General features: G+C 38.6%; 1 protein-coding gene across 1 annotated transcript in view; it reads left to right on the top strand.

Moving 5' to 3' along the window:
• The window catches only part of LOC109938338 (polyamine-modulated factor 1-binding protein 1-like), a 414,237-nt gene extending 400,936 nt beyond the window's left edge, over positions 1-13,301 (top strand). The window contains exon 28 of the mRNA XM_048595662.1: positions 13,193-13,301. Coding sequence (XP_048451619.1) covers positions 13,193-13,301 — 109 coding nt within the window. The remainder of the gene's footprint in view (positions 1-13,192) is intronic.
• Positions 13,302-15,250: the final 1,949 nt, after the last annotated feature.

Here is a 15,250-nt window from a genome sequence, read left to right as displayed (position 1 = left end):
AATCTAACCCTCCACTATTCTTTGTGTGTAAAAGTGCTGTCTAACATCTCTCCTGAATAGCCTGGCCCTCACTCTTAGACTATGTCCCCTGGTTCTAGAATCTTCAACCAGTGGAAATAACATCTTTATTGACTCTGTCTTTCCCTGTTAATATCCTGAAAAACACGATTAGATCACACTGTACCTGTCTAAATTTTAGAGAATAAAGGCCTAATTTGTCTAATCTCCCCTCTTGACTTAACCCCCGAAGTCCAGTTATCATCCTTGTAAACTTGCATTTAACTCTGTCCAGGGCCAAAATCTCCTTCCTAGGGTATGGTGCCCAGACCTGCTCGCAGTACTCTAAGTGGGATCTAATTGGGGTTTTGTATAATTGCAGCATAACTGTATTTCAGCCCTTTAGATATGAAGGCCAGCAGTGTGCACTTTCCAGTCCTAGAAATACAGTACATTTTGAGTATACAGCGATTGCACTTATCTCTTAAGTTCTTTTCTTGGTCTTTTTTCATTTTTCTTTACTTTGATATTCTTGGTTCCTGAAAAAATGTGGCCCAGCGAATTTTAAATCCACAGTGGGTTTTAGGGCGCACAGATCTCACCACGCAGGTTCACGAATGGCAAAGACGGCGAGCTTTATTATACTGCTAGTTCAGGCAAGTATTGAATCTGCACCATTGCCTTCATGTAGGAAAGGCAGATGAAATGTAATGCAGAGAAGTATGGAACGATATATTTTTATTGGAAGAATCAGGAGTTACAAAAGAAAGTAATACGCCCAATTCTAAAAAGGGTGGTTGGGACTAAATGGATGCAAATCATTAAGTTGGCAAATGAGGCTAAGAAAGTTATTTAAGAGGCATTTGGGGTCCTGGAATTTGTAAATAAAGATGCAGATTATAAAACAAAGGAAATTATCATAACATTTTTCACTTTGTTTCAGCCTTAACTGCAGTTTGTGTCTAGACAAGACATTACACTTAGGAAGGATGGTGAAGACTTTTGAAAAAGCACAGAAAACGTTGAGAGGAATGTTTTCAGGAACGAGGACCTTCAGTTACATTGACACATTGGAGACATTCAGATTGTTCTCATTAAAGAAGACAGGGTTGACTGGAGATTTGATAGAGGCATTAAAAATCATGAGAAGTCATATAAAATAGGGAAAGAAACTTTGGTTTTTGGGTTGAGAACGAGAGGACACTGTTTTAAGGAGAATGGCAAAAGTACCAAAAGCAATTTGAGGAATTCTTTTTGTAGTGAATTGTTAAGATCTTAAATTTCAAGGTATGGTTCAGGAAGATTCACTCTGGGCTTTGTAAAAGGAAATTGATAAGCATATGAAAACTAAATTATAGGGCCATGAAGAAATGGTAGGGAAATGGAACTGAGTTGCTGTTGCAGTAAATTGACATGGATGTAATGTGCCTAATCCCCTTTGCTGGCGAATTGTATGATTCATTTACTGGGAGTCTGTACTAATACAAACATTACCTGAAAACGAATTGGGTTCAATTTTAACTGTATGAGTGAATGTGTTTTTAATTAATAAACCTCTTGCTAATTGTGTGAGCCACTAGGTAATCATGGTGCACTAACAATCACACCCAAACTGAACATTAACCTTCTGATAAAATTATGGGGTATTTCTTTAAGTTTAGAAAGTGGAAGAAATAATGCAAGTTTTTCTCAGACTTGCAGATCCCTGTTCCATAAAGATTGCAATGTATTGGGCAAATCTGACAAACAAAGTGTGGGTGACTCAATAAACACATTAATTCACAACTGGACAGTCAATGCTAATATTGCCACCTGAGCTCCTGGAAAGCCACCACCTGAAGCAAAACATTTCAATGCTATTGTTACCTCAATAACAATAACAGCACAGCTCAAAATCTGTGTGAAAAAGTTAGCATAATTCCTATGGGACTTCATGCTGAATCTCCACTTCAAAGGTACTGCTCCACATAAGATCCATACACATTCTGAACAATAACATACCAGCAGTTACTCACGTCTGATTGTGATGCTTGACACCAACATTAAGGTGAGTTTCTCATTTGTTATTCTCTTCTTTCGCTTCATTAATCAAGTGCTTCAATGGGATCATCAATTGAAATAACCATGTTTCTGCTATCTGAAAAGGATGTGCAACTCAGATTGCCTTTCAAACCTTAATGTCCAATTTTAAAGGGAGGATTGCAGTTGAGGAAAACTACTTACCCACATTTAAGATGTCATTTTACCTCCAATGTCTCTTTGAAGACCAGCGAATGTCTAGAAAATCAAAACATTTTGCAAGTGCAATGGAGGCAGACAGCCAGCATAATAATTTGTTGCAGAATTTTTCTCTTCTTCAGAGCCATAAATTGGGAGAATTTAGGTAATCTTGAGAGGGCTATTTGGGCAAATATCAGTAAGATAAATGTCTTTCTAATCCATTTTGATATATTAGGCTCTTAGGAAAATTACCTGACATGTATAATGTTTATCACCCTGTTTGTTATTAAGAGCAAGGCAATAGGAAACTTTAATGGATAATGCTTGTAGTGGAATGAAAGATTGATGCAAATATTCCTAATTAAAAATGCTTGTTTAACTGACTTTTCTAATCAGTGCTACTTAGGTAAATAAGTCATTGATAGCTTAGTTGCTTATAAATGGCTGTATCAACAACCTGTAGTCTTTGAACTGCTATAGGAAAAAAAAGTTCCCCCTTTCCCCATCTCATTTAGCAACAACAACAATGACATGCTGTACGACTCATTGCCTAACTGAACCATCACCACTGGTTGACAGGCATTTTTTTTAAGTTGTGCATGTGTTTATATTTACAGAGCAAGAGAGAGCGCTAACACAGTATTATCCTAGAAGTTATTACCTAATGTCATTAAGTTCCCAACTTCTCAGTATGGGTTAAGCAGCTTATAAACAAAATTCTACAATGTTCAGAAACATATTTGAGTGATAAAACACATTTTTGTGTATAGGTATTGATGTTCTATTTCCAGAGGAGATTTTTTTTCAAGGAGCTGTTTCTAATACAAATGTAGCGATTAAAAATGATAGCTCAGGGCTTATTCTGGCTAAGTAAAACAACATTTGTCTTGATATTTTTGGCAGTTATCCAGAAAAAATGTTCTGGGCCCCTTTTTTGGAATGTTAACAATTATTGTACAGTTTTTATTTACACACTAGTTCACTGGCCTTAGCAACTTCCAAAATGCTGAGATATTACCATTTTCTGTAGCTCAGCCAAAGTAAAACATGCTTCAAAGGGGAATGTTTCAATATGTTTCATTGCGTTAACATTTTTAAACTGCCTTCCGCACTATGAATTTGTTACTGCAACAATACTGAATGCTTACGCAAATAGCAATCTATGTTTCTGAAGAAGGGTCTAGGCCCGAAACATCAGCATTCCTGCTCCTCTGATGCTGCTTGGCCTGCTGTGTTCATCCAGCCCTACACCTTGTTATCTCTAGCAATCTATGTTGTCTGGCAGTCAAACAGTTAACAGTTTGAAAATATTAGATGCTATTGAGCGGCAATGATTCTTTATAAAATGTTAATGCACGTATTATGGTTAACTTTAATGTTCTGCACATTTTCAAATAGATCAAATTTTACTTCATTTCTCAATACCTACTTTTCATAATATCAAGACTGAATCGGACAATATGCATTAGGAAACTCCATTTGGTCCATTAAATTCTTTCCTTGCCCAAAACAGTTTCTCCTCCTAAAGATTTTATTTGATCTGCTGAGAGAAGTGACAAAGCACAGATACAATTCTTAAGCAGTCAACCTTTGTAAACTTCTCCATGCCCATTGTGTGCTTTGATTTCTAGCTTTAGACAGTAATTGGAATATTGTTACCTTCCTTATCTGACCTTCCATTTTACAATTATGATCATGACAGTGCAGGTATCAAATTCTCCAACAGATATTTGACCATATGAACATATTTCCTCATCTATCTATTATCATTTTAATTTTGAATTGTAAGTACAGAAATATTTGCTATGAAACTTAAACAAATCTTTTGAGAAGGACTTTGTACTTTGAGAGGGAACAAAACTTCAGATTTCTAATTTAACTTGAGGATTGCTAGTTTGGTACTTGTCTCCGCTAGATAAATGTCAACAGGTTAAACATTCTGCTTTGTCTGTATTGAATACACCTTACATATCACAAAAGCCAAATCTCAATTCACTTTTTGTGGAGGCATATGAATCCTGCATGTTTCCTTCTCCACACCGTAAAGCCCTCCATCACACACTAATCATAACAAGTAATTTGACCTTTGTTTTATGCATCAAAGTCAATTTTGAGCAATATACAAACTGTACATATACCTATGCATCGTATAGAATTCTTGCCTGTTTGAGCCAGTTAATATTTCTTCTTTAAGGTTATCATTCTTCAACTAATCCATTCATAAGCATAGTTTCTCCTATTTTGTCCATTTCATAATTTGTTTCAGTATCCATGTTGGTGTTACTGAAAGGAGAGGCCTGTTGTCTTTTCCAAACCCATTTTCAATGATATTTAGCAAGCTACTAAGAACCATGCAATAGCTTAATAAAGGCAATTTCTGTTTCCCATTAGTACCCAAGACCATTTGTTGAAACCTAATCAGTGGGGACTGGATACTTTCAGTGGAGAGTGAGCAACAATACCCAGTGGTTTTAAGAACTTCAAAAATCAATCAAAAATGCTTGAGGAATTTGGGCCTTTATCTCCAGGGAATATTAATCTCCAGAGATAGTAAGAACTACCAATGGTGGAGTCAGAGATAACACAGCGTGGAGCTGGAGGAACACAGCAGGCCAGGCAGCATCAGAGGAGTAGGAAAGTCAACGCTTCGGGTCGGGACCCTTCTTCAGATACCTTTTTGATCAGATCACATCTGGAACACCACATATATTTCTGGGCAGTGCATCCCAGAAAAAAATATGGAAGGATACAACAGATTCACCAGAACAGTCCAAGGCTTAACAAGTTAAATTATCAAGGCGAGTTTGCATTAACTGGTCTCATATTCAGTTGCATTTCGAAGATTTAGGGGTCATGTGATCAATGTACTTAAAAAGAATTTGATCAGATAGCTGCAGAACAAAACTATTTCCTCTGGACGAAAAGCCTAGGACAAGAGGGCATAACTTTACAGTTAGGGCCAGATGATTTTTAAGAGTGAAATTCAAAAGCAAGTTTTAACAACAAGGGTAGTGAAAACCTCCCCAAACAAGTGTAGATGCTAAAATTTTCATTACCAAGCCCAGCAGCAGGGAATAGAATCACGTACTGGGGCTGCAGTGTATCGGGTGTCTTGGCAGGGGGCACAGAATGAGATGTGTCAGCTGCTGGGCGTGGGAAGGGGAGGGGCATGTAGGGCAGTGGAGGGGAGGGGGTGTGGTGTCAGGTCAGAGTCAGGGCTGGATATAGGTTCCAGTGGCAGGGGGTTGTTGGGCTAGGATCTGCTGGGTTGTGTAAAGAATCGAGGGGAGGCGTGAGAGGTTGATGGTCAGTTAAGTTGTTACTCAGGAGTTAGACAAGGTTTTTAATAGATGATAAAAGGCACTACATATGTGCAGTTCTTTGTTTAAAGGAGATGAAAATCTTACTTGTGTTTAAGTTACTGATTGCAGAAGCCTGTGTTGTCAACTCACACCATTTGTGTCAAAAATTATGTTTAACCTACAGCCAGGTTTTGATAAGCAGCTGTGAGCATACAAAGAGTTGTCTTTTTTATGCATTCTTTGGTCGTGCAGTATTATTAGATTCTTTCAGAATAAACGGTAAGTTTCCGAATGGTTCATTGGAAACATGGGATATCCAATGATGGCATGTCTTCTAGTATGTTTGAGAAGGCCTACTGAGGAAGTGGAGAATTGATCACACAACAAGGCTGTAGTCCATTTGCCACCACCCACTTCACACTACATTACACTGTTGAGAAGTTCTTCTGACTTTGCAATAAAGAGTGCACTTTGCTCTGCTGTCAGGCCTATGCCCCTGTTGTATATGTTTGGATGGACTTTACAGTACTTCCATGTTACTTTGTTGTTGATCTTTCCATTCTTAACAGGATCCCTGAAATCATTGTCCAACTACACTGTAGGGGCGGGCTGGCATTTCCTTAGCTCCTACTCAGAAATAGCTGCTTCACTCCTCCTACCTTTTTTCTTGCTGATGTTTCATGCATCAGTCGATGTCAACTCTACATCTGAACGATCTATATTGTGCCCCAAATGACTCTCTATGGACTAGTGAGTGTGAATGAGAGAGTGAAGGATGGTGTGAACAAATTTCTTTTGAGTGTCCCTACTGTTGAGGAATCTGTAGTGTTTGGGATTTAGGTTGTATGGGTGCCATGCACAGACAGCAGGAAATTGCACCACTTGCCATTTCAATGAAAGCATCAGTGCATACATACATTTAATCTGCCTATAGTATAGAAAGCAGGCAAATCATGATGTAAATCAGAATGCATGCCGTGTTAATATTTTTAGAGCTCAACTCTTGAGCACCATACTCACTTAAAGTAACAAAGCAAAACACCGAAAGCAGCAGGAAGCAACTCTCACCAGTACTAGTTAAAGGAATTATTAACTGCTTACAGGTCAGTGCCTGGTTTATTTCTTCTGTTGTTGCTAAAATTATACAGATGTTTAGTCAAGAGCTCTTGTGGAACAATGGTAGTATTGCTACCTCTGGGCCAGCAAATCTGGGTTCAAGTTCCACCTGCCTCAGCTGAGTGTTGCAACATGTCTGATAAATTGATTAAAATACCACAGATGTCAATGTCAGCAAAACAAAGGAATAGGTCATCAACTTCAGGAAGTGGAGTTGAGGACATGCCCCTATCTGTATCAATGGTGCTGAGGTAGAGGTACTCAAGAGCTTCAAGTTCCTAGGAGTAAATATCACCAACGATCTATCCTGGTCCATCCACGTTGAAGCTACAGTCAAGAAAGCACACCAACGCTTCTACTTCCTCAGAAGGTCAAGGAAATTTGACATGTCCACAATGACTCTTACCAATTTTTATAGATGCACCATCGAAAGCATCCTATCCAGATGTATCACAGCTGGTATGGCAACTGCTCTGCCCACAACCGCAAGAAATTACAGCGTTGTGAAAGCAGCCCAGTCTGTCTACACTTCCTGCTGCCTTGGAAAGCAACTGACATAGTCAAAGACCCTCCTGCCCTTGTTATACTTTCCTCCACCCTCTTCCATCAAGAGGAGATGCAAATGTTTGAAAACACGTGCCAACAGGTTCAAGAATGTCTTCGTCCCTGCTGTTATCAGACTTATGAATGGACCTGTCATATACTAGAGTTGATCTTAATACAATATTCTACATTCTGTTCTATTACCCTAATGTACTAATGTAAGGTATGATTTGTCTGGTTAGCAGGCAAAACAATACCTTTCATTGTATCTCTGTACATGTGACAATAACAAATCAAACAAAATCAAGTCAAAGGTGTTTGGTGGGAGGGCCCTTGTAGTGAACTAGTAGTGTCCCTATCTCTGCTCCAGGAGACCTGATTCAAATCTCACCTGCTCCAGAGGTGTGCCATAATATCTCTGATGAGGTTGGTCAGGAAATATCTACAGGTATTTTGTGATGTCCTTGGTTCTTTCAACTTACAAACGAACACAGAGTGGTGTGCCAGGATATTTTTCTGACTTTAAGGCTTGTGTACAAGCCAGTTGCTTGCATATATGGCATTCACGCCGGAAGACAATGTGACTGTGAAAACGAACTGTCCTTAATCAGAGCAGAACAATATGTAAAACATCTGTACTTCAATTGTGGGTGTTCTCACTGAAATAGGATGCCTACTGCAGCTTGGACTGCAATCTAAGAACAGGGCAAAGATGGCATTTCCAGTGACAGTGAGTGTGATCATGTTATTTGACCTCTAGATCGAGGCTAAGGGATCATACTGTTGCTCTAGTCTCACTGCTGCACAGGTCACAACATATAATAAATTTACTTTTCCAGTTACCAAGAAAATCAATTAACTGCCTTTTCTATGTTTGTTTGTAAACAGCATGATCAATCAACGCAGGTTTCATATTAAGCAATTATTAGTTTATTTTACTTATTCAATAAAGATGGAATAATTAGTTAACATACATAGTTATTTATATAGAAGTGTTAATGCTTATCCCTCTAAATATCTCTAAAACACATTTCTAGAATGCACAGACACTCTCTTCAAGAAAAATGAAAGAGTTTGGCTTTCTGAAAAAGCAAACCTTTGGCCACTTTTTATTGTTATTGAAAGGAATGTCCATTAGCTCAGTGAGCTGGACAGTTGAGTTGAAATGGGACGAACTGCTAATAATACGGATTCAATTCCAGCACGGGCTGAGATTACCATGAAGAATTCTCTTTCTTAACCTCTCTCCTTACCTAAGGATGGTGACCCTCAGGTTAAACCACCACCAGTCATCACTTTCTAATAAGAGAGCAGCCCCATGGTTTGGTAAAGCAATGGCGACTTACTGTTATTCTTGAATGCAAAAGGATATAGAGAGGAATGTTCCAAAGTCTGTTTTTCTGGCATGTGTGGTCGTCACTAATCAGCCACATTTGACCCTGAAATGGTGCAAATACACCCTTGCCCAGGAAATATAATCTTGAAAAACTTTTTGAATCACTCTTTCAAAAGAACAAATAGGCTCACCCTGAATGCAAAAAGATTTTATTTTCAGAAATAAGACAGATCAGTTTAGTTGCTTATTCTTAGACAATTTTCCTCCAACTCAGCTGAACCAGATAAAACAAGTACCTCTCCAAGCCAATTACTGTCCAAAACTGCCTCAGCACATACCTACAGTAATTCAAGAGGGCATTGAATGACCATTTGGATAGAAATAGCCATAAAAGGGTATGGTGAAAAAGAAAACAGGAGATTAACATTGGATAATGATGCTCATTTGAAGAACTGATGCAGGTAGAATGGGCCAAACAGACTCCCACTGTGCTGTAAGAATTTTGTGATTCTGTAATGCAAGCAAATATCACCACTCACGTATTTAACAGGAAACTGTTGTTTCAAAAAAAAATCAAAATGCCAGCAATAATCATTCAATCGCCTCTTTTAAAGAAGCCACTCCAGATATTTCCTCAAAACCTGAAATAAGCTCTTTTTACATAATCCTTCAAAATATAAGTTCTCCAAGCAGTATTAAAGATAAAGCACCTTTGAAACATCATGGACTTCTATGCAGCTGATCCCTCTGGGCTGAAGCTAGAGGTACTTGCATCTCACAGTCTACCACCCATTTAGATAGACACATGAGCAAGCAGGGAATAAAGGGATAGGAACCATATGTAGGCAGGGGGTGCTATTTTAAAATGACATCATGGTCAGTACAAACATGTGGGACTGAAGAGCCTGTTCCTTTGCTGTACTGTTCTATGTTCGAATAGTATTCATTTATTATTTGAATATGTGAAAATGTTTATTCTTAATGGTTGGTTATAAGTTAATGTAACTATTTCGTGAGAGTGGCTCGTGATTCATATATGCCTGCAGAGAATGATTTAAAGCCCTGATTTTACAAATGAGGCGGTAATGATATTTGGCGCGACCTTATCTGGTCAGGAGGGAAGCAAGCCAATCCAAATCTATGAATTGAAGTTCCTGCCCATAATTTCAATAAACTGTATTTCTGAGCTTAATTTTGAAGCATGTTTAGAAACTTCAATGGAAATCACGCCGTCTACACTTTGTATGCTGCAATTTGAAAGCCAAGAGTCACTGTAATTAATGGAAATGATGTCTAGAACAGAAAATATATGTAAAAATGGTGGATTATCCAGCCAAACCAATTAAACTTTAAATAAAATGCAGCAAAAGCACAATAAAGGTGCAAAAACAATTATATATTCTGGTGCAGAGACCATTTTATCACTATCTCTTTGTTCCTTACTCCCCCCACTTCATCCATTCAGCCACTTCACTCTTCCTTTATGAAAATTTGTGCCTACCTTTAACAACCTCACTATTGTCCTCCATACTTTCAAAATCCCCCCTCTTCACTGTGCCTTGGGTCCTGTATCCCAACAATCATCATTTACATTTCTTATCCATTGGTCAGTGCTTCTTTTCCTTCTTAAAACACTTTAAGGTGTCTCATTACACATTAGGAACATTATAAAAAGATCAATTAATATTGTTGCTTTCATTTTGTTAACTTGGTAAAATTAATCATGATACTTGAACTCAAGATGACAAAATTAAATAAACAATGCCAAACTTCTGTTTAAGTATTATAAAAGCAAAATACTGCATATGATGGAAATCTGAAATAAAAATGGAAAAATGTGGAGAAAGAAAAACAGAAAAAAAATTCTGATAAAAGGCCATGACCTAAAATGTTGTTTTCAGTGAAATCTGCCCACCCCACCTGGAAATAAAGGCAGGGATTTGGGCGATTAAGTCATGAAAGTCAGACAGGGATACCTTTGTCAGATTCCCTGCATCATGAAAACTGTACTCATTAGGTTGGGGGTGGAAAGTGCTACTGCCAGTGACACAAAGGCAATTATGTTCATTAATAAGTCACTTGATGTCATGAGCCATGCAAAATTTAATAGTGACTCAAGGATTTAATGGAAATTGAACATATTTTTCATAGCTCCTGAAAGCTGCCCCCTGTTGGATTTGCTTGGAGCCTTGGAGGTATGGGGATTCTCTCCTGCTGACAGGCACAGTACACCGAATGGGTGCATCTGGCATCAGGAAGAAAGAGGATCTGAAAGCCACCCTCCAATCACCCCTGCTGTTGTGACACCGATCCCACAACCCCTTGTTCGACCCTCACTCAACTGTGTCCTAGAATCTGCCATTGATCCCAAAACTGGGGCTCAGTGTATTTCTGAATTACTGGCAATGTAGAACTCCTGACATGAATTGGCCAGAAGCACTTTGGGGTGAAATTATTGCCACACTAGTCACATGATTGTGTGGGAGGCCTGACACTGAAGTAACTGACAGGCACTTACTTGATTCAGGCCTCCCTCACAGATGATGTAGGTCTCCAATGCAGTTCTGCAACCACTTTGTATGGCCCACTTCCATACAATCATAGAATCTCTACATTGTGGAAGCAGGCCATTTGGCAGATCAAGTATATGCTGACCCTCCAAAGAGGATCCCACCCCGATCTACCCTCTATCCTATCCCTCTAACCCTACATTTACTATGGCTAATCCACCTCGCCTGCACATCTTTGGACACTATGGGCAATTTAGCATGGCCAGTCATCTTAACCCGCACATCTTTGACTGTGGGAGGAAACCCATTGTTTCACTGTCCAACATCCAGCCCATTAACTCTGGAGCTAACTTAGGCCATTCAACCCTTCGAGTCTACTTTGGCATTCAACGAGATCATGGCTCACTGATAACCCTCAATTCTACTTGTCTGCCTTTTCGCTATAACCCTTTTATCCCTTTACTGATTAAAAATCTGTACTTCTCAGCCTTGAATATATCTGACGACAAATTAAAATAATATTCAGCGCCACTATTCTTCCTGCCAAAATGTATAACTTCACATTTTTCTGCATTATATTGCATTTGCCAACCTTTTGCAATTCAGTTCAGTTTAGGAAACCTGGTTGGCATGGATGAGTTGGGCTGAAGGGCCTGTTCCGTGCTGTATACTTCTATGACTCTATGAATCTAATTCGCTTAGCCTGTCTATATTCCTTTACAGGCTCTGTGTCATCCTCACCACTTGCTTTCCTACTTATTTTTGTGTCAACCTTGCTGTATTGAGGTCTCAATGGAGACTTCAACACCCAACTTCTGATTCACTTATTTGTGTGTCATCCTGCAAACTTGACAATAGCTGCCTGTCTTGAAATTGCTTGCAAGTTTATCCTCAACATTGATTTTCTCCCTCTTTTTCTGGTTATCATTTGTGGGTTTTTAAAACTTGCACAATCCTCTGGTTTAAGACTAATCTTTGCCAAATTGTTTTTTTTTCAATTTGGTACTTTCCTTAATTTTCCTGGTTAACCATAATTCACTTATCCCCTTCTTACAATAGGGGCAGAGTCCATGTGTATATTTAAGGTTAAGATAGATAGATTCTTGATCAGTAGGGGAATCAAGAGTTACAGGGAAAAGGCAGGAAAGTGGTCCTGAGGGATATCAAGTCATGTCTGATCCTAATGAATGGCGGAGCAGTCTCAAGGGGCTGAAAAGCCTACTTCTGTTCTTTTCTCTTATGCCATTATGGTCTTAACATGTTGTTCTATGAAACTGTCCTGAATACACCATGAGTTTTGCCTCATGGCTACCTCTGCCAATCTGACTGTATCAATCTATATAAAGATCAGAATCACTCATGATAACATACTGCCTTTGTTATACACCCTCAATATTTCCTGACTTTTTCTCTGTCCCACCATATAGTTACTATTAGAGGGTCTTTAGTTTACTCCTACTAGTATCTTCTCCCCCTTTTTATTTCTTACTTCCACCATATGGATTCTACGACATCCGACCCAAGATCAATTCTTGCTATCATACCTATTCTATCCTGTACCAACAAAGTTATCTCACCACCCTTTCCTTTCTGCCAGGCCTTTCGAAAAGTCACATACTCCTGAATATTTAATTCCCAGCTTTGGTCTCGTCATTAACTATGTCTCTGTAATAGCTGTTAGTTTAAACCCATCCAGTCATTTATTTTGTTCTGAATACTACATGCAAATACGCAAGAAACTGTCAGTTCTGCAGAATACCTTGTGTTTTCTATTTTTATTTATTAAGTATGTCTGCATAGGAAACTGAAAATCTTTTAACAGTTTTCATATTTCTCAACATACAAAGGCACTGTTCTACTCCTATAAAGAGTAATTGAGAACAGCAGTGTCTCTTTGTCTTAATCGTTCAACAGTTACATTAGTCAGATCCTCAGAGAAAAATCCTGTGCCCCACCCACCCTGCCAAAAATGGAGTGATGATGAATAATAAGCTAAAAGATTATTTCTATAACCGGTAAGAAACCTGATAGCCTGGAGGAGGCGGTTTTGCCGCCAGTCTTTGTAGAGTTGGCAATAAATCACATTTTCAAAAACATTCTTTCCAGTATAATCAACTATGAAGGAAACACAAAAGACAGTGAATTGTTTCTCTACCTTTTGCATTTAGGCATGAACATGAGAGTCTTGTAGCCGAAAAACTTTCAACTATTGAAGACATGCACAACCGATTGAAGACCAGTATTCAATCAATACAATTGTTGAATCAACAGGTATAATACACTACAATTTTCAGCTTAAGCATGAGAATGGATTGACTATTCAAAATTACTGCTTAATTTCGATAACAAATTTCCTTCAGTCTCTAAGAACTGGGAGTTTTTATAGCTTTAGAGTTGAATATCTTGTAAAGTTTTTAAAAACAGGTTTGAAACTGCCATTTCACTTCTGTGGTATCTATGGTTTGCAAATCAGATAGCATTAAACAAAGTAAGCTTCTTTCTAATAAGTCTGTTTCACACTCAAGTGCATAACTGTCTGCCTTTAGTTAGTATAAGTAGTGAAGTATTTATTGTCATTGGTGTTTGCAAATCCAGTGAAGATTACCGAACAACCGTTCCATAAAGGATTCATTTATTGAGTTTCTGGTGCTTTTAAACACAATGTGCTGAAGAGGTGAGCTAGCTGGATAAAAGTAGCTTTCAAACTGTCACTGAGCAGTTGATCATCAGAGACAAGCATCAGAAAAGTGCTCAAGTCCTTATAGCAGCCAACCTCTCTGTGCTCAAAAAGATGTGTGGACATTTAGTCTAAATTAATTAATCAATAATAGTCTAAATTAAGATGGGTCCATTTGATCTGATCCTTGCCTAGACCCTAACTTTTACCTTATGTAAAGGCAAGTGTAGGCAGATTTGATTGGTCAAACTGCTAGGCTTTAAGCAAAACACACTTTATTCTTACACTTCAGTTAAAATATGTATGGAAAAGAATTGGCATAACTTTAACTCAATTGAAATACTTAACAATATAATACATATTTTAACTACTACTCATCAACTGTTCCAATATAGCAGCATCCCATAAACACACCCTTGGTAAAGGCACATTCAGCAAAACAGATTTGTTCATGTGCTATCTCCTTTAGTCCAGGAGAAGGAATACTGACAGAAGGAATTTAGCAGCAGAGAGAAAATTCAAACTTTTGCAGCAGCAGAGAAAGCGCTGTTTCTAGCAGCTTAAACTCCAAAAACCCCAACTTTAACAACTGAATGCAAAAACTAAAACTCTAGGTCTATGTGAGCCTGACTCCACCCATTCATGCTTCTTTAGCCTACATTTTAAAAAAAAGCTATTCACTCTGCTTTCCATGAAACAGAGACCTTGGCACCATGTTTACAATGCACCACTTCAAGAGAAACAGGACAGAAAACATCCCTCTTAAAGGCACATCTTATCATACATTATTGTTCTGATGTCAATTGGAAAAAGCAGATGGGACCACAATTTAACAGCTCATCGAAAGACTGAAATCTGTGACAAACCAATAGCCTCTCAATACTACAATGGGAAATTACTGCAGAGTTGGCATTGAAGTGGCTGTTCTGTCTCCCCTCCACCCGTCTTTCCTCCAGTCACAGATTTTGTGTTTCCCACTCTTGCTTTTTCAACTTCTTCAATCACAGGTTTTCTCTGAAGTTCAATACTTGTTGTGCTAGATTGGACTTAGCTTAGACTTTTTGGTACCTTGCCGCTCCTTCATCTCTCCCCATGAGAGCGCAAAATACTCTCCAACTGTTGTTGAGCGATTTTCAAGTTTTCAGTGGAGAATATGAAAAGATTTTTCTCACTCACTGCTTTACTGAACTGCTGTTGAAAATACTCGAGCATTTGTCCAATATTTGTACCTACAATGCAGATGATTTCCATTATTGCCTCTGCTCACTTCAGTTTGAACATTTGAAAGTAGGCAGATAAGCCTTGTTATCTCTATCAGGTCATTGAGTCTCCCTCAATATATGAACTGGCACTCTTATCAAAACTACAATTCATCCTTTTGGGCACTCAGAATTGAAAATCCGTCATCTCCCAGCTCAACCTCGTGAAAGAGACTGCACTCTCTGGGTCTGAACTCCCAAGGTCCTGAGTCCCAGAGGGGTGCCTCAATTATCCCTGGCCTTGCAGATCCCCATCAATAGTGCTGGCTGAGATGAAGCCACAACCACTT

Source organism: Rhincodon typus, chromosome 4 (genome assembly GCF_021869965.1).
Source record: "Rhincodon typus isolate 14 chromosome 4, sRhiTyp1.1, whole genome shotgun sequence".
In the NCBI taxonomy this organism is placed as follows: domain Eukaryota; kingdom Metazoa; phylum Chordata; class Chondrichthyes; order Orectolobiformes; family Rhincodontidae; genus Rhincodon; species Rhincodon typus.
The sequence above is the reverse complement of the archived record's forward strand: the minus strand, read 5'-3'. Positions and strand labels throughout refer to the sequence as shown.